At 41.0% G+C, this 23,577-nt stretch overlaps 1 protein-coding gene across 2 annotated transcripts in view; it reads right to left on the bottom strand.

The window, feature by feature from the left end:
- obsl1b (obscurin like cytoskeletal adaptor 1b) overlaps positions 1-19,640 on the bottom strand; it is a 35,194-nt gene extending 15,554 nt beyond the window's left edge. Inside the window, exons 1-10 of one of the 2 annotated variants that reach the window (XM_068705152.1) lie at positions 19,339-19,640; positions 16,876-17,994; positions 15,106-15,375; positions 13,986-14,246; positions 13,524-13,835; positions 13,170-13,436; positions 12,740-13,015; positions 1,063-1,338; positions 695-967; positions 71-346 (exon numbers count right to left, since the gene is read on the bottom strand). In XM_068705152.1, coding sequence (XP_068561253.1) covers positions 71-346; positions 695-967; positions 1,063-1,338; positions 12,740-13,015; positions 13,170-13,436; positions 13,524-13,835; positions 13,986-14,246; positions 15,106-15,375; positions 16,876-17,890 — 3,226 coding nt within the window. In that variant the 5' untranslated portion in view covers positions 17,891-17,994; positions 19,339-19,640. Of the gene's footprint in view, positions 1-70; positions 347-694; positions 968-1,062; positions 1,339-3,506; positions 3,783-3,972; positions 4,252-4,961; positions 5,238-6,643; positions 6,920-11,771; positions 12,029-12,739; positions 13,016-13,169; positions 13,437-13,523; positions 13,836-13,985; positions 14,247-15,105; positions 15,376-16,875; positions 17,995-19,338 lie in introns of those variants that run through there. The other variant, XM_068705151.1, reaches the window with a different exon arrangement.
- Between the last annotated feature and the right edge of the window lie 3,937 nt (positions 19,641-23,577).

Raw genomic sequence — 23,577 nt, 5'->3', positions numbered from 1 at the left:
AAGTGGATTAACACCGACAGAGCAACATATTTAGAGGATCTACTTTTTTCCATTTCTTAGTTTCCCTTACCTGCTATGTTTACAAAGAATGTCATGGAGTCATCTGCGGTATCGCAGACGTATTCGGCGGAATCTTTGACAGTAGTTTCTGGTATAATGAGTCTTCTGTAGACGCCATCCACCTCTAGGATAAGGTTGTCATTCTCCTCCACTTCGAGTCCGTCTCGATACCAGCGCACCACTGCATTGGGCCTGGAGATCTCACAGCTCAGTACCATCCTCTCAGAGGTCTGCTGGCACAGCTCCATTTGGGACTGACTTGGGGACACAATCTGCACTGGAGGTTCTGGAAAGGGGACGTCAAGTGGATGCATATATTGCCTGCAGGACTGTCTTTGCATACTGCATACATATAAAGCTGATTCTGATTCTGATACTTGACATCTTGAATCATGGATGAATGAGTTAACCCTTTTCTATGATGGCAGATGTTTTAACCAATCTTCAATGTGGCGATACACTTTTGTCTTTGTACATGCTCAGATGAGACTGCACAAACTTGTTTGTTAGAAGCATACTGATGCCTTAAATACCACAATCTACTCATTGCGCTTTTATCCGTTATTGTTTTGCTGTGATACCTACATATTTATATGTATGTGCATTATACTGTATGTAGTATCAGAGATTTTACCTGTAATACTAAGGTGAAAGAATATTGAAGCGTCGGCTGTATCACAGACGTATTCTCCAGAATCTTCCACTCCACTGGAAACAATCTTCAGTCGTCGATAAGGGCCTTCAATCTTGAGCTTGATGTTCTCGCTCTCCTGCAGCTTTTGACCGTCTTTGTACCAGCTGACGAGACCATTTGGACGAGACAATTCACAGCTCAGAATAATTTCCTCAGGGACATGACGGTCAAGGTGGACATCCTCCTTGGGGTAGATTATCAACACCGGAGGTTCTTTTGGAAAAAGAATACATGGAATTGAGACATTGTTGGATGTATGTGAGTTTTTATGTCTCATATTGTTAGGATTTTCATAACTATTTAATTACCTCGTATGTTAACCTTGTACATGAGAATATTGTCTCCTGCACGGCATGTGTATGTGCCTGTGTTGGACAGTTGGGCTGAGTTTACTGTCAGATTCCTTTTGGTGCCCTCTGCTTGCATTGTGATATTGGTGCATGGTTGCATTTCAGTTCCATCTTTGTACCACTGGACAACGCCATCAGCCCGTGATACTTCACAAGACAGAACGAACTGTTCTCGTTCCGCAACACTCTTGAAAAGGTCCTCCTCTCGGATATCAGCAAATGTTACCGGTGGCGCTGCAGAAAACAGTACACAAAAGAAGTAAGTTGTTGTTCTAATGTACTATTCGTAGTTTGTGATTATGCATGCAGTAATTGTGAGGTCAGGTTTCACAGCTTAGACATGCTGATTTCAAGCCTTGCCATCTGGAACACAACTCCTTAAAGACATTATAATGATCAATGTTAAGCCACTTCTGAAGCAAAGTGGAATAATCAAATTAAGCAGTGCATTGACTCAATGCAGTTACCATAGGTGTGTTGGAAAAACTAGTTAACTCATCAAAATACATGCCATGAAATGTGAAGCATGTATATGGGAAGCGACAAAATTAGGACATATTTGAAGGAAGTCAGCTATGATGAATATGATGATGATCAGGTTTTGCTTCCTTCTTCAATATTAGAGGTCATGATGAAGGTGTAAGACTCCACAATGGCCACATCTTGCCAGGAAAAAGCTTAGCATATCACCTTTCACCTCCATATAGAAATCGTTGAAATCTGAATCATCATTGGTTTTACAACTGTACACTCCAGAGCTTGAAGACGTGGCCGACTTCATAGCCGGTGTCCTCTTATTGCCCTCTGAATCGATGCTTGTTCCCAATTTTTGCGAGAGTTTTATTCCGTCCTCGCACCCGGAGGTCTGGCCTGTGTGCTCTGCGATCTCACACTGCAGATTGATCAGGCTGCCTGCTTCAACAGATTTGCTCCTCTCAGCCTCTGTAACAGCTGAGAATCAAACTGGTGCTATAGGAATTTCAATTCATGGAACAGTAATCAGATTTGCTATGCCATGTAACACTTGGATTTACAGGCTAAAGGCTGTAAGATGTACCGTTTGACTCAAGATTGAACAGATGGGTTTTATAATTGTTTGTAACGATAACGTTTTTGCCTGACGGTGACAACAGTTGCAAGCAGTGCTAGAGTCATGGACTCAAATGCAAACAGTGTGCCAGCAAAAGGAGTCATGTAGGCCTCAACCGTTACTACTGGACTGAGCAGTTAAACTTTTTTAATTAAGAGCTGCTAAATGCTCCACAAGTTTCACAATAGTTAGCTAGTTGCTAACTTTGTCAGTCTCAACATAATGGCCAAATAGCATACACTGTGCTCTATTTGCTGTACACCGTACAGTCTATTTATCAGAGCTTTTATAGTGTCAAATTATAGTGTACTGCATCTGGAAACGGGGTTGATGAGAGCAGCAAGTCTGAACCAAACCGTACATCTGCTTCTTGTAAAACCAAAACAATGTGTTTAAAAGCACTACAATGCTCTGTCGAACTTAAGGAAATTGCAGAGTAAGGTGGTAACTCGCTATGGTCTGTTATTTCGAGAGACCAGTTTCACATTAAACATAATGATTTAATCCATTGTCAATCAAATTTTGTTTTAAGATACAGTTTTACCACCATGCTCTTAAAGTCCAGTCTTAAAGGGCCTTGAAGCATTTGCTTGTTAGGGCAAAAACGACATTGATCTATATACCTGCCACGGCTTTAAAAAACAAGAAGCAATATTCAAAGTACATACTTATCAGTGCACAGCATCTTAGAATATATGCTATAAAATCGGTTGGTCTAGTAGCCAAGCACTGAAATATGTTAGTGATTCTGACAAAGCTAAAAAATATTGGATCACCTGCAACATCCACCTTGAATTCTATATGGTCATCTGCGGTCTCGCAGCTGTACACACCAGAGTGTCTGACTTCTGCAGATGTAATACCCAATGCTCTCAGTTTTTCTTTTGCTTGGATTTCATATTGACACTTTGCAAGTAGCTGTTCTCCATCCTTGTGCCAATAGACCTGAGCAGTTGGCTCTGAGACTTCACACTGCAGCTTTATTGGGCAGCCTGCCTCCACAAATTTGTTTCTTGCGATCTCTGGAAGTGCTGAAAACCTCACAGGTAAGGCTGGAGGGTGTTATAAGATTTGTATATCTATTGTTAAGCTGTCAGAACATCATTTAAAATGTAGTGTTCATCATCAACCTTGTTGGTTATTTTAGCATAGAATATACAGTATGCAGCTCTGTACTTTCAGACAGTGTTACAACAAACTAAATAAATCTAGCTCAAATTGTGGAAAAGAATGGTTCAGTTAAGGGTAACCAAGGAAATGCTTAAATGTTCATATCACACCTGGAAGCTAAAAACTGAAACAAGAAAATCACCTTCGATGTCCACATGGAATGTCACAACATCATCAGCGAGGCTACAACTGTAGAGGCCAGAGTCGGAGACCTTAGCAGAATGGATCATTAATTTTCGCAGGCTGCCATCTCTTTTCATATCGAGGCCAGTTTTGCTAAAGAGCTCCACCTCATCTTTAAACCAGGAAACCTGGGCGACAGGGTCTGAGACCTCACACTGTAGAATAATTGGACAACCCATTGCAACCATCTTGTATTTTTCAGACAGTGGGATTGGCATGATCTGTGGCGATCGGCCTAAGAGAAGGACATAACAAGGGTTTTGGAGAACAGATGAATTCACAACAGTAGACAAAACACACAAGCCAGCCACACCATGTTCTCATGAACGTTCAACACAAAGCAAATTTTGTTCACCACTCAAACCATAGCGTAAGATGGACGTGGTATGTTTGATAAGAAGATGGTAAGGATGAAAATGAATCACCTTCTATGTCCACTTTAAATGTGATGGTGTCATCTGATGTTGAACATTCATAGTTGCCACCGTCTTTGTTTTCAGCTGAGTGGATGAGTAGCGTCCTTGTAAGACCGTCTGACTGTATTTCCACATTGTTTTGCGGTAGGAGTTTCAACCCGTTCTTGTACCAGTCGACATAAGCAGAAGCATCGTGAGAGAGTTCACAGCTGAGGACAATTGGAGAACCTTCTTGGACAGACTTGCTCTTGTCACTCTCTTGAAGCTCTGAGAACTTCACAGGTAGAGCTGTATGTTTCAGATATTGCAAAAAGAGTGTCTTAATATACTCCATAAATGTGTTTTTCTTGAAGTAATTCAATATCCAACCTACTGTATATTAAATAACAAAGAATTTCAAGACAAAACGACATAACATACAACATAAACACAACCTGCTTAACAAGGACAATAAGTAAAACACAACATTGTACATTTGTACAAAGGGATAAAAGAGTTATCCAGATATTGTACACTTGGATAAAAAGCACAGACGACAACAAACAAGAAAGTGCCAAAGTGTTTGTTTATAATAAAGTATTCAGTTAGTGTCTTTAATGAAAAAGAGCAAGACACAAAACGTTAGCTTTCTTAAGATATTGGACATGCATAAGAAGAAGCTGCATTGTGAAGCTGCACGATTTAATAAGCCATTTTAAAAGACGACGTCCTTTATTATCTGATTTCACTTAGTTAACAATGGGCACTATGATGACGTGTGACGGGAAGTTGTTTTTCTTTAGACTGACGTAACCAATCATGCGATAACAAATTAACAACAAATTTAACTGTTTCAGAGGAACCCTTTTGCTTTACTTTTTTTAGACAAATAGTTGACCAAATTAAAAAAGCAGTAAAATGTCTGTTTGGTGATTAGATAGACTTGACGTAATCACCTTCCGTTACAGTTAGTTGGCCGTGCAAGACAGTAAAAGCACAACAGAGTTTCTGAGCATCACCTTTTACTTCCACAGCAAACTGGATGTCATCATCCTTTGACTCACAACGATATACGCCACTGTGAGCCCGCTCTGCCGATGGGACAACTAGATTCCTCAAACTTCCTTCTGTCTGGATGTCTACTCCGTTTTGAGGAAGGAGCTTTGTTCCATCCTTGTACCAACTGACCTGTCCCGTGGGATCTGACAGCTGACATTGTAGAGCAATGGGAAAGCCTGTCATGACCGTCTTTTGCTGGTCACTCTCAGATAAAGCTGAAAACTTCAGAAGTGGAGCTACAGGATTGAATGTAAAATAGAATTGGTCAATAAAACAGATACTGTTATTAACCAAAGGAAGCAAAGCACAATCCTGACGCTAAAGGCTTCAGCAGCACATTCAACCATTATAAATGCATGCAAATCTTTCATCCTACCCAACAATTTTGATTTAGTATGTTATGAAAAATAAGTAGCTTTCAAATAATCCATTTAACCTGTTCCAATGGTATCCTGAGGTAACTGAAAACCTCCAAAAAGTTAGCATCAATAGCTCAACTGACTGTACCAAAACAGTTTGCTTCTACTGTCTATTCTGGTAGAGAATTTAGGAAATTGAACCTTAAAGAGAGGGGTACTGTATCTTCAGGACATGTTTGATCCACTGACGTATGCCAATCATGCGCCATAGAACGCTAAGGCCTTATCTCTTATTTGAAGTACAAACTACAAACCAACATTTGTGTGGTGCGCAAACACCTTCCGAAAAAACAGACATATAGAGCTTTATGCTAAATGTAAAAGTGTAAGTAAGCACTTTACATAATGAGTCTGAGCTCATCTCCTTACAAAATGAATGACCTTTTTTAGCTTTGTAGATTACCAGCTACTCTCAGACATAGAAAAAGAGAAGCAGACGGAGCTACACTGTCTAAGGTTTTACCATGGCTAAGTGATTAGTTTGATTTAGAATGTCATAACTAGGTAGGTTTTAATGAGGGACTTACTCTATCTAAGGGACATTTGATTTAGAAGTAGAATGGCGCAAGAGAGCAGAGATTCTGCCATCTTTTACAACTTATATGGACACTAAAGCTATTTTTATTGTAACAAAGTAATTATAACAGTCATGCTGTGTTCTTGGTTTGCAAGCTGCACAAGAAAGCAGCACGTAGCTAAGATCTTTTTAGGGGCTGAAAAAGAGGAATGTAGTGGTAAAGAAGTAAACCCTGCGTCTGGCTTTGTTTGATTGGCTGCCATGGCAAAGAGTGACATTGACGGTGTGTGAGACTTGGTGCCTGACGTTTAAAAACTAAAGTTTAAAATACTTTGTTGCCTACCAACAGTCACAACAAACTGCAAGAAACACTGGTGGGGCAACAAAAAGGCAATGCGATGTGTCCTGCTTTTTCCACCTGAAAAAAACACACTCTGCCTGATCAGGCCCTTAGTCTGTACAGATATGCTAACTTTACAGTTTATCCAAATACTGCTAAAGGGAGCAAATTAAGATTTTATGTTTTAAACTCTGTGGCAGTGTCTTTAATTGTTGCGGGTTTTCGGTTTCTTGGAAGAGGTCGGTTGTAATCATCCAGAGTGATACAGTGAGAACTTACTTTTTTATAAGCAAAGCGAAAGTGTTTGGATGCACTTGTCCCTGACTAAAATGTATTTGCAGAACAGATGAGAAGAGCTTCTGTCACCTTTAACATCCACATGAAACTGCATTGCATCATCTGTTGTCTTGCAGCTGTTAATCCCTGCATGAGACGCCATCGCTGACTGGAAAGCCAGTGTTCTTATGGAACCCTCTGCCTCCATGTCTTGCCCAGCTGCTTCCCGTAGATTTATTCCATCCTTGTACCAATTAACTTGAGCGTTAGGATCTGATATCTCACTTTGCAGCACTATTGGCGCTTCAACTTCAACAGACTTCTTCCTCTCAGCCTCACAAAGTGTTGCAATTCTCACAGGTGGAGCTGGGGATGTTTGAGGTAACATCGAGAGAAAATTGCATCACTATTACGGACTACAACAAAATTGATCTTTCAAACAGAAGAGCAAAATGTCAAATCAAGATTAGTCATGCCAATAAATCTTAAAGAGTTAAAATAAGTAATAATAAAAGATACCTCATGTTATTAGTAATCTAACAAGAGGTATCTTTGGTTAGACTTGAGATAACTAGGCATTCAAGTTAGGATCTGAAGATAATGTATTTACTCTTTTCCCTATCTTTAATATTCCTCACAGATCACCCAAGCTTACATTGACTATTAAAGTAGTTTTAGTATGAACAAAATAAAGTAAATGTAGAAATTGTCAAAATGTTAAGGATCGCAAGAAGCAATCTCTTCATTTTACACAATGTCAACATTGTGCCCGTCCATTTTTTGCTTGATAATGCTAACGGTTTAAATCACCTTCAACAGCCACCTTATTTGCAGTGACACTGTCACTCCAGTGACTGTCACATGTCCGTGATAGATAGATATCTTCTGATTGGACAGTAGAAGCCTGCTTGATATAGTGAGGCTCTGCACACTGGGTAGAGGATCTTTGCCCAGCGTTAACTGTGCTGTCTAATTGGTCTTCTGATGCCTTCATGGTGTGGTGACACTCTGCATGGCCTGGTTTGGCCTGCTTGGACTGAGACAGCACTTCTGCATGGTGAGGTACTGTCTGTCCTGTGTGATAGAGGTCATCCAGTCTAGCATGCAGCGACTGTCGCAAGTTGTAGTGCTTTCTTGGTTGGGCCATTCCTGTGTCTTTAGAGTCCAATGATTGAGGGTATACAGTGTTACATAAGTCACTGGGCTTCTCTGAATGGGCAGTTGATGTCTGTTGGTTTCTGTTAAACTCCACTGATTGGTCAGTTGCAGCCCATAAAGAGTTACAGGACCCCTCTGAATGGACAATTTCAGTTTGTAAGCAATCAAGGCGCTCCTCTGACAGGACAGCTGGCATCTGTGTGGAGCTGCAGAGCTCCTCTGATTGGACAATTGCAGTTTTTAAAGATTTAATAGGCTCTTCTGATTGTAGAGTTGCTGCCTGTACAGCTTTAAAAGGCTCTTCTGATTGGACAGTCTCAGAATGTGAAGATTTAAAGGGCTCACCTGATTTGACGGTTGCCGTTTGTGAGGATTTAGAGGGCTCCTCTGATTGGGCCGTTCCAGTCCTGAGGGAGTTACAGGGCCCCTCTGAATGGAAAGTTTCCGTTTGTAAGCAATCCAAAAGTTTTTTTGACAGGACAGCCGGCATCGGTATGGAGCTACAGAGCTTCTCTGATTGGACAGTTGCAGTATGTGAAAATGTAAAGGGATCCTCTGATTGGACAGTTTCCGTTTGTGAGGTGTTGGAGGGCTCCTCTGATTGGGCAGTTGCAGTCCTGAAGGAGTTACAGGGCCCCTCTGAATGGAAAGTTTCAGTTTGTAAGCAATCAAGAGGCTTCTTTGACAGGACAGCTGGCATCGGTATGGAGCTACAGAGCTCCTCTGATTGGACAATTGCAGTATGTGAAAATTGAAAGGGCTCTTGTGATTGGACAAATGCAGTATGTGAGGATTTAGAGGGCTCCCCTGATTGGACAGTTGCAGTATGTATGGCTTTAAATGACTCATCTGATTGGACAGTTGCAGTGTGTGAGGATTTAAATGACTCGTCTGATTGGACAGTTGCAGTGTGTGAGGATTTAAATGACTCGTCTGATTGGACAGTTGCAGTGTGTGAGGATTTAAAAGGGTCCCGTGACTGCAGAGATGCAGTTTTTAAGGAGTTACAGAATTTGTTTGATTTGACTGTTGAAATCTGTAAGTGGTTATCAAGGTGTTGTGACTGGGCAGTTAAAGTATGTAGTGGATTATCCAGCTCTGACTGGACAGTTAGCATCTGTAGTGAGCTTCTTAGCTTTTCTGATTGGGTAATTAGAGTCTTGAGAGCAGATTCGTCTGATTCAAAAGCTGCAGTTTGAAGAAAAGTACAGAACTCATCTGTTTGCAGGGAATTATCAAGCTCTTCAGTTGGGGCTTTTGCATGCTGAAGATAGTAAATGAATTCCTCACCTTGTAATTCTGTGGACTTATTAGTGTGATGGTGTGTGTCAGATTGTATTATTGTTGGCTTTACAGAGTTACTGTAAACTGGGGATTGAGCGTTTGTTGTTTGTTGATCGTCAGAGAGCTCCTTTGTCGGTTTAGTTGTAATCCGGTCAGTCATATATTCATATGTTGACTGAGATGTTGGCATAGTCCTGGAATGTTCTTCGTCGGTATGTGTGTCTTCTCTATTGCCACAGAAGGTGCCAGAACTGCATTTTGAGGACATGCAGTCCACTTCAACAGGACAAGCCTCTTCAGTGGACTTCTTTTCTTGGTCGGAAGAGAGCCTTGGTGATGTAGCTATAAGCATTGTGATGTACACAGAGAAAGGTTTTCAGTGGTTGATGGTTTCAATACTTCTTCTCATAACATAATTTTACATCAGTGTGGGTTAGCATGGAGTTATGGGATAATTCATTGCAAAGACAAACAAGAAGATCGACCAGGTTTGGTCTGAGATTGAGCTCCTACATTTCCCCCTTGAACTGACTCCTAATACTGTTACACCACCAGAATGTTCACTAACACCTAAAAAGTACATCAATTTTTCTTCTCTTTGATAAGAGTTCGTTGTCATTGCAACGGTGAGAGGTTCAGGGCAGCAATGTGGATGAGAGGATCTGGTGATGAATAAGACTTAAGATGGACGTAAGAGTGGTAAGCTGCTTGTTACAAGCAAAGATGGCTGTTAAAATGAAGAATTAATTGACAAACACAACATGTATGTTAGTATGAGGAGCAGCTACACAGCTACTTAACACCCACATTTTCATTAAGAGCCAAACACTGCAGGAAATGACATGGGACCAGGATTCAATATGACAAAAAGCAACTTCTAAAGGAAAAAAAGATGCAGATGCCTCAGATGATGGAGCTAACAGTAGAATACACCACTATTGTTAGTGGCATTTATGTGCTGGGTTAAGATGGATGACTGATGAATGAAATATATCAAATCACCTTCGACATCCACAGTGTATTGGGCAGATGCCTCAGCTATCTCACCAATCTCGTGACCATAGTGACACTGCTCTGCTGTTTGGACAAAGCCAAAGAGAAAACAATGAGCTGGGTGATACCTTCACGCAAGTCACCAAATACTTGATTCTTAATTGTGCAGGTACAATGTGGAACACCACCTTTCATGTCCACATTTAACTGTTCATCACCAGATGGTTCACAGCCAAACCTCCCGTCACCAGGCAAGTCATGTGACTGGAAGGGCACAGTTTGGCTGCCGCCCTGTGATTCACAGTCGGCTTCCATTTTTGGGTAGATCTGGGTTCCATCTCTGTACCAACAGGCTTTGGCAATGGGATCTGAAATCTCAAATTGCTGAACAATTTGGCAGTCCGTTTCGGCAGACTCGGACTTCTCAACATCAGGACCAAGCAGACATACAGGAGGTGGCGCTACAGACAATCATTGGGGGGGGATAATTTGCATGTACATTATTCTAGTTGACTTCAAAGAAATGTCAAAACTGGCACAGATATTAGCTCTGCATTTGTAACAACAAAAAAAGAAGACAGACCAAAAGTTAGTTAGCCATAACTAAACACATTTGCAGAATCACCTTGATTGTTTATTATTAATTGGGCAACATCATCTGCTGTTGCGCAATAGTATGCTCCAGAGTTTGAAGTTGGTTCAATAACAAGGGTCTTCTTGATGCCTCCCATTTCCAAATTAGGCTCTTTATTAGAATCATGTTCTTTATCCCTCTGCAGTGACACCTGGGAAGCAGGGTCTGAGGTTTCATAGGTTGGCTCAGGTGGGCAGGTTGCTTCAAGTGACTGCGTCTCCACCACCTCTGGTGAGGGCGACAACGGCAGCATCGGAGCTAAAGATGATGATTAATATTATAATTGCGGACTGAACAGTGCATATGTACACTCTGATTAAGAAAGGGGTTATAGATTCAGCTTTCCGAAACAGGGAACCAATCGTTTATATCTCAGACCAAATTCAACTAGAAAAAAAAAAGTTTTCAAGGAATACATAGATATAACATTTTGTCAGTAGAGATTAATTTGACCTTGATTTAAGAAACTGTTACAACTTCACACAAAGCACCATTTGAAAACAGACAGACAGATAATATATCTATATTGCAAGTGTTAATTGCATCTAGTCACCAGGAAGCTCTAGGGTTTGCTCAAAGAATAAACACATTTAAATAGAAATCACCTTTGATATCCTCAGTGAAGTGAATAGTGTCATCAGAGGTTTCACAGCTGTATAGCCCTGAGTGCAAGAGCTCAGCAGCTGGGATAATGAGTCTCCTCAATGTGCCATTACTCTGTATATCCCAATCATTCTGCGGGGAGAGCTTTACACCGTCTTTATACCAGCATACAGGCACAGTGGAGTCTGCAACCTCACATTCCAGCTCCAAAGGTTTGCCTTCTTCAAGTGATTTGGTTCTCTCAACGTCAAAGATAGTAGAGTACGTCACTGGTATAGCTAGCATTGGGAATTCAGGAAAGCTAAATAAAATCAAGACTGTGGAAACGGATACCTTGCAAAAATGTAACTGCTGAGCAAAAGGTTAAAAGGGCTACAGCAAATTATTACAACTGATAATTACCTTGGGCATTAACAATACTTTAAGGTTATATGCATGAAACAGTACGTCAAACCACATACAGTACAAGCAGGGATTATTAGTGGCATCTATAAAGAGGAGGTGGGGTTATAATATTAACGCACAAGATAAAAAGTGTAAAGTCACCTTTGATCTCCACTTGAAACTCCATGGTATCATCCTGTGTGCTGCATCTGTACACACCAGAGTGGCACAGCTCTGCAGACTGAACAACTAATGTCCTTGTGTCGCCCTCTGAGTGGATTTCTAAACCAGAGTTTGAAATGAGCTGCGTCTCATCCTTGTACCAGCAAACGTGGGCCTCGGGATCCAACACCACACACTGGAGTACAATAGGGCAGCCCGCTTCGATCGACTTGGTCCTCATTTCCTCAGGAATTGCTGAGAACTTCACAGGTGGAGCTATAGATATGTTTAGATCTTATGTCAACCTTGGATCAACCTCATGCCAGCCTTTTTAAGATTATCATAATCTATTTACTGACAACTAAATAGCTAACATGCTGTAATGCAGTCGAAGAAAAGGTGACGGCTTAGCTGCACTTCTTATGAGTACTAAGAAGAAGCAACAGACGACATACAAAAGTGTCACCAGAGTTAGTTGGTTTGCTGAGGAGGGGCTTGTTAATGGTTCACATTGCTTAAGGTAAAACAAATCACCTTTGATGTCCACATTGAACGTGACGGTGTCACCCTTTGTCTTGCAGCAGTATAACCCAGAGTGGAAAAATTCAGCTGAATGGACAATCAGTTTTCTCGCCAAGCCGTCAGTTAGAATATCTACTCCAGTTTGAGGGTGAAGCTTTGACCCGTCTTTGTACCAGTGCACCTGGGCAGAGGGATCTGAGAGCTCACAGCATAAAACAATGGGGTAGCCCGTTTTGATGGATTGGCTCCTCTCAGCATCTGGAATTGCTGAAAACCTCATGGGTGGGGCTATGGATATTTAAAGTGATTAAGTTATAAATGTAATATGTTTTAATAAGTCAGACTAAAAGCATTTTTTAGGTAAGAAATGACAAAAAGGGGTTGAAAGGGGCAATACATATGGTGAGTGAAAGACAACAGCATTGTAAGAAACTCGCTCCACTCACCCTCTACTTCCACATTGAACCTGATGACGTCATCGATGGCATCACAGCAATACACTCCAGAGTGTGAGAACTCTGCCGATTGGATGACAATTCTTCTCATGGTGCCCTCTGATTGGATATGCAGACCCTCCAGTGTTTGTATTTCCACCCCGTTCTTGTACCAGTGCACTGGAGCTGCAGGGTCTGACAGCTCACAGTAGAGCACAATGGGGTTCCCCATTTCTACAAATTTGTTTCGATCCATCTCTGACATTGGTGAAAACTTGACAAGAGGAGCTGCAAATTTTAGAAAAACAATGAAAAGTTTTTACATTTGTCATCTTGCAATATTTGTGCCGAACAATATCGGCAGATTTGTCCTAATTCCAGTTAAAACAAAACGTACAAATAAAAACACAAACTTCTTTGGCCTAACAAGACCCATACACACCTTGAATGTACAGTGCGGCAGAATCACGGATGCCATAGGCAATAAATGTGATCTCGGCTCCATTGTCTGTATCCCGAACTCCTCGAATGCGAAGAGATTGGTGTGTTCGTGACCTGCGCATGGAATAGCGCTCATCTTCTTGAAGCTGAGTACCGTTTAAAAACCATGTACCGATAACTGAAGCAGACAGCTCAATAGAGAAGAGGGCGTCTTGCCCCTCGGGCACCAAGGCATCCTGTAAGGGAGCTTGTATTCTGGCAACTGGAACTGGAAAATGAATCAGAGTATACATGATTTAGCAAGCTATATCCTCAACCATGTTGTGATTTAATTTATCAGGACAGCAGAACTTACCCAAATGAACAGCTTTTGGGAACTCAACATTGTTGCTCTTTCCATATTTGTTGACACTGCAGATGCGGAATCGATAATCGGCTTCACATGGTACGCTGTCACCAAGGATCTCCACCGAGGTTGCGGAGTCGGTGGTCAGGCACTGCAGCCACTCCTGTGAGCCTGTGCCCACTTCCTGTCGCTCAAGCACATATCCAGATGGAGGGTTCTTTCGAGTGTCCTGAGCAGCAACCCACGAGAGAAGAGCTGCGTTAGCTCGCTCTGTGTTGATCTGCACACCCATTGGACAACTGGGAGGACAATGTCTGGCCGCTGAAACAAGAGAAACCCATTGTCAATGTCTCTCTGAATTGGAATGACCGATACATATTGAGCAATTCCAAAAGTAGTAGATCTCAATATTTTGTTTTGTGTGCAAACTTATTATTTGGGATTCAATGATCTACAGATGAGGCACCCTACCTTTCACTCTTAGCTGAGAGGAAGTCTTGGATCTGCCTACAAGGAAAGTCACAAGGCCAGAGTCTTGGGGATTTGTATTGACGAAAACCAGGATGTGAGTTCGGCCGAAGGACTTGAGGATGGTCTGATGTGTTTCACGCAGCTCTACGGCATCTTTGTACCAATGTATGTCCATTTCTTCTTTGTCCACTTCAACACAAAAGGCTGCATTTTCACCTTCCAATACATCCACTTTTCTCGGAAGCTTCCGCAAAATTGTCCCTGAAAGGAAACACTTTGAAAGTGAGTGACTCCTTTGCACATTTACAGGATGAGGATTTGATTATCTAATGGAATACAATGACCTTACAAACAACATTTGGCATTTGCTCTCCAAAATTAATACAAATCAGCGTTGTCAAAATAAAATCCTTTTCTGATCTGATACTGCTATGGAAAAAGTTTGGTTAGTCTTATATAGGTTTAGGGAAAGATTTTTGGTTTAAATTACTACATTGTTAAGGTTAGAGGACTTTCAACATCATGGTTAAATAATTAACTACTTAGAGTCAGGGAATGTTGTCATGGTTTAAAGAAACACTGTTGACTGTCGGTAGGAAACGCAAAGCGAACGGTCTCCCATGGTAAAGTCCAATGTTTTTCTGACATGTAACCACTATTATATAGTGTTTCCCATTTGGCACTGGTCCAAAAAACATGGATGAAAAGTAACACCACATAAAGAGAGCTTTCCATAATTCCAATTACCTGACAAAGTTGACAAACTGAGACATCAGACTTTATGTTCACTGCTGTTCAAAATTTAATCTACAAGGATTTGCCTCATCTCTCAAGTCCCAAATCAGCTCAAAGGAGGAGGGAAAAGGAATGAAATGCTATAACTTTTGTCAGCATATCGTATGTGTTTTAAAAATGACAGAAGGAAAACAAATTAAGGGTTAGGCTTGTCACAATTTAAGTTGGATCAACTTTGGTTTTGATTGTCCCAAACTGTCTTTTCCAAACCATAACTCATTATTGAAAGGGCCCTGTTGTATTTGTATGAGCACATAGGTGTTCAATGAAACTCAGATATATAGTGAACGTACCACAGCTATTTGATTATATCATCCTGATTTACCTTTCACAGCTACCTCTGCAATGCTTCTGCCCCCGTCGGGCATCTCGCAGAGGTAAATCCCATCATCGTCAACTCCGATGTCACGGATAGTTAGCCGCCGTTTTGTTCCCCACTCCTCCATTCCATATTTGGCCCCTGGCTGCAGTCGTCTGTCCTCCAGATACCATGTGATCGGAACAGAGTCCTCTGGAACTTCACACTCGAGAACAGCCAAATCTTGCTCCCACACTTCTAGATCAATGAGGGGCTGCTTGAACCGCACAGGCGGCTCTGGCACCAAAGAGGAGGAAGCACACCAGTTTGATTAAGCCAATGTGACGGCTCCGAATTAAAAATTAGTTAAGTTCAAATCTAGCTTAAGATGTTCTCATTAACTCATATACAAAAAAATGTTACTTGAGCAATATAAATTCTTCAGGTAAGTTGACCCGGAGAAATCGCACACAGCACATCATATGTGTCCTTGAAGTAAACTGTGTAAATTGAAATATATTTGGCAGTAAGTTCTAGTGAAGCAGACAAGATGTGCAAAATCATGGCTCATTTAGTTGAGGAATGGAAAGGTCATTAACACATCGGGGTGTTGGATAGGAAATAAAGTGTTTGTAACCGACACCATCAGACAGTACCAGACAGTTGTAAACAAAGGAATGTGGACTGTATTTAGTAGTCCTTGCAGAGCTCTTACTTTTCTTATCTTACTAACTCCAATTAAACACAAGAATGGTGTTGATGAAATACATTCGGTGTTGATGAAATACATTCACCATTTTCCATTCAAATCACCTTTAAATCTACCATTAATCCCACCTTTCTGCCTCCATCTGGCACAGTACAATGCTGTCTGTTGGTGCCTTGAGTTTGGACGTCTCTGGGTCATGTGAGAAATATGATCTCCTTCCCAAAGACTTCGATCACATGGACGCCCCCCCCCCCTCTACACCTTTCACAAGCTAAGTGACTTTGCAGACATCACAGTGCTTGGCTTGGAATCCACCTCAAGCTGATGAACTTTGCCTGTTTGGATATTTCTCGGGTTGAATTTCAGATCATTAATACATTTCGTTAATACTCCAGTAGACCAGGGTTGAATTTCTTTTAATGCATCTGGTAGCTGATTATATTTGCAGCTGCTGACCTGTATTTTTACGAATTCACTGAATGATGATACAAAGCCATATACTTGACATTTAGGTCATTGAGTTCCTTGAGTAGGCGTTTGTGAGCAGCAACATGCGTCAATTTAGCATAAGTGTGCTATTCGACAGTATGAGCTGTAGTGTGCTTTAAAAAACGCACTGATCACTTCCGTAACTATTTTCTATTTACTGAGATAATACTCTTTATTGTACCACTTGGTATACTTTGATTGAGTAAACAAGGTTTTGGAAGATAGTAAAGATTGGAACAATACGTAATATTAACCATATTATTTTTTTGTACCAATAATCAATACAATATCTCTTTAATGTTTACATGTTTGTAAGATTTCATGACACCGTCATATTTTTAAAGTTTAACTTTGCCATCCCTGTCTGGCCCGACCCCAATATATGATCTCAGAGTACCTCTTTGGAGGTATCTCACTGACATCATCCCAGCATGAAATGGTTTGAAATCTGATCCAAGAACACACCACACGTTCACTCACTCCTTTACTCGCTACAAAAAGCACTGCAGGCTGCAACTGTGTCTGCGTTCACTCTCTAAGTTGTACCTACATTTTTCCCCATTTTTACTCTGAAGCCACTGAAAATGATCTTGACTCACCCTTTACGGAGAGGTGTACGGCACTGAGGGTTTGCCCGGCAGTATTTGACGCAGCACAAACGTAAACTCCATTGTCCTTTTGCTTACAGTACAGAACTTTAAGTGTGAAGTATCCTTCTCTGTCCTCGTATAACAAGTACCGCCTTCCAGACAGTATCAGCCTGCCATCTTTCCTCCAAATGATTTCTGGTTTGGGCTTCCCAGTCACAAAGCAGCGGAATTTGGCATGTTTGCCCTCAGTCACTGCAAACATTTTCACTTTAGTGGACTTGGTCATGGTGTCGTCTTTGAGCCGGTTTGGCACTTGCCTGCCACTCCTCTGCTTTCCCTGGTGGACTTTCCAGTGGCCATTTGTGTAGCCATTGCGATTTGCCTCATCCTCATGTACTGGGCCTGCATCAACCAGCAACACAGCTCCTGCCAACGCTTCCCCAAACTCATTCCTGGCTTTGCACGTATATACGCCTCCATCTGGAGCACGAGTCTTAAAGATCTTGAGCTGGAACCATCCACCGTCCTGGAAGCCCACGCTGAAATGCGTGCTTTCGAATATTTCATTGAGTTTCTTGCCGTCCTTTTCCCAGACGACCTCTGGTCGTGGGTTTCCCCAAAGCTTACAAGAGAAGACGGCGTCATCCCCACGACCGGCGCGAGTGGAGAGGGGCTTGATGAGGAACCGCGGCTTATTCTCCTCTCGTAACTCCATCTCTTGTGCTTCGCCTTCCACATTCAGTGTGGCTGCTGCGTACGTTTCCCCAATGCTGTTCTTTGCTTTGCATATGTACTGGCCACTGTCCTCTGTGGTCACAGCCGAAATGATGAGATTGTAAACATTACCGTCCTCAAAGACCCTGTATCGTCCCTGCGGGTCGATCTTTTCATTGTTTCGCTCCCAGATAACTGCAGGCCTTGGATCGCCACCAATTTGACACTTTAGGACTGCATCAGCTCCGCTTTGCACCACCACAGGTCGTGGATAGGCAAAGAAACGTGGTGCACCACCAAACACATCCATTTCTGCTTTGGTGTTAGCCTCACTTCACCTTAAGCAGTCCAGGAGATTAATAAGTAGCGGTTATTCACTGGGGGAAGAAAGTCCAACTTCTGCACTGCAAATTTCTAAAAAGGAAATAACAGACAAATTAATTTAATATCAAACCACTTGTGATATTGAGATAATATTGGAAAATGAAATTAGCTAAATAATAATTAGTTCTAACATTTTAGCCAGATCATGATATGAAGTAACTGTATATATTATGAAGTTTTACTTTTTAGCCTTCCTGTTATAAGGTGGGGAACCCTCATATTTTGGAATGGACAACGCACAGCCTCCGCCTCCTTTGTGTGCATGCGTGTCAGCACAAACGGATGGTATGATTATTAGGTCTAATTGAATTAGATCTGTCTGCATGAGAGAAAACACAGGCTTGCAGTGAGAGGGGGGTGGGGGGTGGGGGCGCAGCCTAGTCCTATTGCAACAGCAGCCACAACACATAGCCAGTACAGCTGGTGCTGTATTTCAATGGGAAAGTGCTTAATATAGCATGCCCTAAATAAAGACCTGCGAGGGAGTGTGTGTCAGGTATCACAAAGAAGGTTCTGAAAACCCGCATGCTCCCACAAACAGGCCGAAATCACAGCCTGCCCACCCAAGAGAGCTCACAGTTAAACTATGCTGAGAAAATGTCACTGTTGGATTTTAAATTATTGTAACCATGACATTCAAAAAAAGACCTCCCCACCAGAGCTGCCGTCACATGTTTTGTTGGCAGCTCTGAGTGTAAAACAATATCAGTTAGGCAATCCTAGAATTTTGTTTGTACAACAGTTTGTAATTATTTCTCTCCTAATGAAAATGATGGTCCCCTTTAAACCAATTGGGACAGCTCCCACACAGTATTGAGTGTTTTTAAGGATTCCTTTTGAAGGATAGTTTTTACTGACACATTGGATAACAATAGATTCATAGTGATATTTATGATTAAGTATTTAAACACTGGTCAAATACTGCAAAACTGTCTTGTATTCTTGCACACCTTCCAAAGTATCACTAATCCGTAAGACGCATGCGGACAAAAAAAAGCTTTTATCTGATCTGTTTTTTCAGCTCGCCCATAACATTGTAGGTGCAATTTAATTCAATTTGAATACATGTAAAAGAGAATGTTTAACACAACAGTTGTAATTGCTTAACATTTACATTCCTTTGTTAATGGAAATCTATATTGTATAACACTTCATTATATTAATTCATATAGTTGGGTGTTGTTCCATAATATCTTTTTTCACATTGCAAGATGTTTTTATTAACCCGGTCTGGACATTGCCCTGAAAGTGTCTTCAATATTCCCTCCGGAGGTTTAAAGAGAGGAGATTAACCCCTGTGTTTACTTGTCTGATTTAATTGGAATGACCTCTGCCCCTTGTGAAGCTGTGCAGTGTACCCCTCACATGACCTACCTCGCTTCAGTCGCGGGGAACGACCGTCAACATGCATTCCGCGCTCGCAATCTCTCGTCGAGGTAAGAAGCAATGCCGCCCGTCTCCTGAAGGCTGAGTAATGTCCCAAGTTGACTTCAGATTCAGACACATGCTCTCCTCACAGGTCCCACGTTGTACTCCAGCACATCTCCATGGGCTTTTTGTCCGGCAGGAGGAACAGAAAATAGAACTTCAGTGTCCACCCCAGCTTCCCGTTTAACAAACGTCAGAGTGGTCCCCCAATCTCTGTGTCGTTCAGGCCTCAGACACCCCGAGTGTCATTGTTCATGGAATACCGTTAAATGCTTTTGCAGCTGCTGCTGTCCCCTAAAAATACTGACTGCCTCGATGACAGCAGTGAAGATAAGTCCGGCACTTCCATTCACTTGCCAGCAGGGGCTAAAGATAGTTCAGGTGGCCAGTGCATTGCAGACTGCTTAGCTTACTTGAGGCTTTGCAATAAAAATTGAAGGAGAAGAACAAGCTTCTGCTCATATGTTAAAGATCAGCTTCAATAAATGTCTTTAATCTTAAATCGAAAGTTTTTCACAAGTTATACCAGTCTATAACTATTACAGTGTGCTGGCAGTAAGAAAGCAAGTGTTTGTAACAGGAATTGTAAATTAGACAAATAAGTTCCACCTCACGGTACATTCGGATTAGACTAGTAAATACTGACGGGTACTGAGGTACTGAAAGCAAAACAAATAACAAGAAATTATGTGCAGATGTTGTTTTATGGTTAAACACTGTTAACTTCTCCGGGTCGACGTTTATCAGCATGTACAGTTCTGAGTCCAGCCTCACATCATTTATTGATTACAAAGGACAGAAGAGGGAGAAGCCTTTGCTGCTGCCTGTAGACTAACAACTTCTATCACTCTGCTAGTACACTCACTCAGTTTGCTGCTGCTGAAGTGCTAGAAGTGAGGTTAACAGACCTCTCTAGCCCTCTCCTCATCGCAGACACCCCAGTATCTCTAGAGGTCTTGGTGGTGGAGTTGTTGAGGGTAATGTAGGCACCAGGTTTTGATGAGGAAGAAGGGTATGTGCGGTTCTGCTGCATCGATTTCTTTCATTTTTATTTTTTATTGTCCCTTAACTCATCCCTCAATCATGCACTCCATGATCCATACATGTGTGCATAGGAAATGTGTGCAGTTGTGTTTTGGTCCGTGCCCTGTTCACTTACTAGATTCTACCTGCTGGATGTGTGTGTCTTTAAGTCCATGCTTGGTCCTGGAGCAAGGATTGTGTGATCAAAGCTGATACCAGTATGCTTCCACACAGCACATCGTTCCTTATTTTATGATCTCACCTTTTAGTAATCAGCCCATCAGAATGTCTTCCACCGACCTATGTTGAGCACAGATATGTTATATGTTTCTCAGCATTGTCAACCAGGATAACTGCATTGACACCCAAATGTAATTCATCAGGAACAGAGTATGGATGGCATCTTTTTGCAAATACTGGATGTTTGAGAGTCTTATGACTGGATACAGTAAAGACCTGTTGTGTGACAAGTAAAATGCAGCTCATGTGCTCGTCCTTACTGGTTGTGTAGCTTGCCTTTAAAAACATATATGTACACTACTTCAATTTGAATAGAAGTGCAAATAGCATCTGTGTTGTCTGTCAGTTTCACTTGTTAGCAGTGTTGGAAGACGTCTTCAAATCATAGGTTGCAATTTAGCAATACCTAATTAGAAAATGACTTAAGTCATTCAAAAACAAAGCACTTTGCAATGCCCTTTGCAGCCTGACACTGGAAATGATTATCAGGAAAGCATTACTTTTTTTTTTTAAATAAAGATGTTTATTTTTTATTTTGATTAACATATATTTTTTGTTTGTATTAAATACAATACTTTCTGCTTTCATGACAATTTATTGATCTCAACTGTGATTTTTAAAGGCAAAAATATATACAGTATTTTCATTTTCATCTATTTAGCATTTAAAATAATATTTAAAATATATATTATTTATGTGTATTGACTGTATTTAAATTACATTTATATTATACATATATACAGTAATACACAGTTGAACATTATAAATATTTATCTATTGTATTTTTGGCTATTTATTTATGTGTTAATTGTTATTATAATATGCTGCATTTTCACTATCCAGTAAAGATTTTTAAATGTATTTGTATATAAGAGACCTAAATGTGCTGCATAACACTGGTCATCCATCAGAGGTGTACGTAACACATTGTTCATAGAAGGTGGTCTTGTTGATGATGTAGAAGTCAGGTTGCAACCTCCGGTTCTGAAAAGTGAAGTCGATGCGGAAGTGCCGTAAACTAGCATTCTCTCTACCGGCCAGCAGGGGGCGACTCCTCTGGTTGCAAACAGAAGTCAGATTGTATAGAAGTCTATGAGAAAATGACCCTACTTCTCACTAAATGTATTCCCTCAGTAAACATTGTAAATGTGAGGATTAGTACTGTAACTATGCATAGATTGAAAATGTGTTATATATTTTTTTTGTCTTTTCAGTCTTTGCAGGAGTCAAGTTAGTAAACCACTTTTAATTAACCGATGAGTTTGTTGACAGTATGTTCTGTAACGGTTCATAGATCATAATTGCTTCTATACTCTTCTATCCGGTATCAACAGTTTATGCAGTTTGACCTGACTTTCCTTTCCTTTACCGGAGCCAGTAGGCAGTATTTGTGCTGTGCCTTGTGGTAAGGACAGCACGTGGACCTGGGGTTTTCAGTGTGTGAGTCTGTTGTGTGATTGTGAGACCTGCTCTCAGTGTGGGCTGCAGTGTCCCTTCAGCTGTTTAGTGGCTCCACACCTCCCCCTCAATCCCCCTTCCCTGATTTCAGCTGTTGGAAGGTAATCTGATATAACTAAGGCCCCTGTAGCTGGTTATGAAACGCTTTGTGCAACGACTGAGTAGCAACTCAGAGGGTTGTTATGTTATCAGAACTCACATATCCGGAACTGAAAGCAAAATTCAAGTGTGCACCGTTTCTCTGCAGTGTTGTATCAGATCCAGGTCAATGTGTTTTTGAATGTATTTTGGCTATAGACTGCTAAGAACACACAAAAGGCTTGGATTTACCAAATCAAGAAAAACTGTCACTGTAATGTTTTCATACTTTGCTGATGATGATGTTGGTAATATCATCAATCTATTGTTCACTTCTACAGAAATAAACACTGGCATTTCTTTTACCTGGATGTTGCGGTTGAGATAGTTACAATGTTGCTGTGAACCGTACACAATGTGTTCTTGGACAAATGAAAAGTTGATGAATCTTCTTAATCTGCTCTTCATATAAAACAGTTTAAATTTGTCTCGGACAACCTGCCAAATGACTTACAAGGTATTTATCTGAACACTGAAATAAATGCTTGGAAAGAAAAAAAGGCACCTTAAAATAACACTCCATTCCAACTCCTTTTTGAAGTTGAACTCAAACAAAGTATTCTGTTTTGCATTTATAAAGCCACATTGACCATTTAGGTTATCCAATAAAGCCATCAATTCCAATATAGACTCAGTAACGTTTTGGAATGGATAATGTTATGGGCAAAGGGCCTTTCAAAGAATTAGGTCAGAGCAATACTTTACGGTATAATGTGACAAAAAAACCCAACATATATTGTTTCCCTATTTACCTTTCAATAACTAATAGGCTTGTTTGTTTGCTTGTGAGTACTTTGAGCACCTCTGAACGGATTGGACACTGAACCCGTTATTCTAGGATTAAGACCACTTCAGCTGCTGTTGGACTCCAAATAGACTTGAGTATTTTGATCAGAGTCAAATAAATATATATTTAAAGATAATAAGAGATTAATAAACAAGTAAATAAGCTGTCATTTTGCTTTTAATACTCTGATCATGTACCGTAGCGAGTCTTCCATTGTTGCTCCGTCCCAGTATTAAAAAAAAAGAAAAAGGACAAAACACTTAGCATGACTACAGCTGTGACACGTTGCTCTTCAGGTGATAATAATTGAGGTTATGTTTTCATTATAGAGCGGCGATTGGAACTGCATGTTACTCTTTGTGGAAGGAGTCCCGCCCTGCTCTCTGTAAGGTTACACTGCAACATAGCATTTAACAGGCAATTTTGCCTTTCTTTTCCCTGACATTGGAATGTGAGCAGAGCAGACATTCACAGAGCTGTGGACGTGTTCAGACAGTAGCCCAGAGGCCTACAGATAGAGCCGCTAATACAGTCTGAAT

Source organism: Cebidichthys violaceus, unplaced genomic scaffold (assembly GCF_023349555.1).
Source record: "Cebidichthys violaceus isolate CVI_PGR_0920_01 unplaced genomic scaffold, fCebVio1.0.p SCAF_11, whole genome shotgun sequence".
NCBI lineage: Eukaryota > Metazoa > Chordata > Actinopteri > Perciformes > Stichaeidae > Cebidichthys > Cebidichthys violaceus.
Note: the sequence above shows the minus strand (reverse complement) of the source record. Positions and strands in the feature narration are given on the sequence as shown.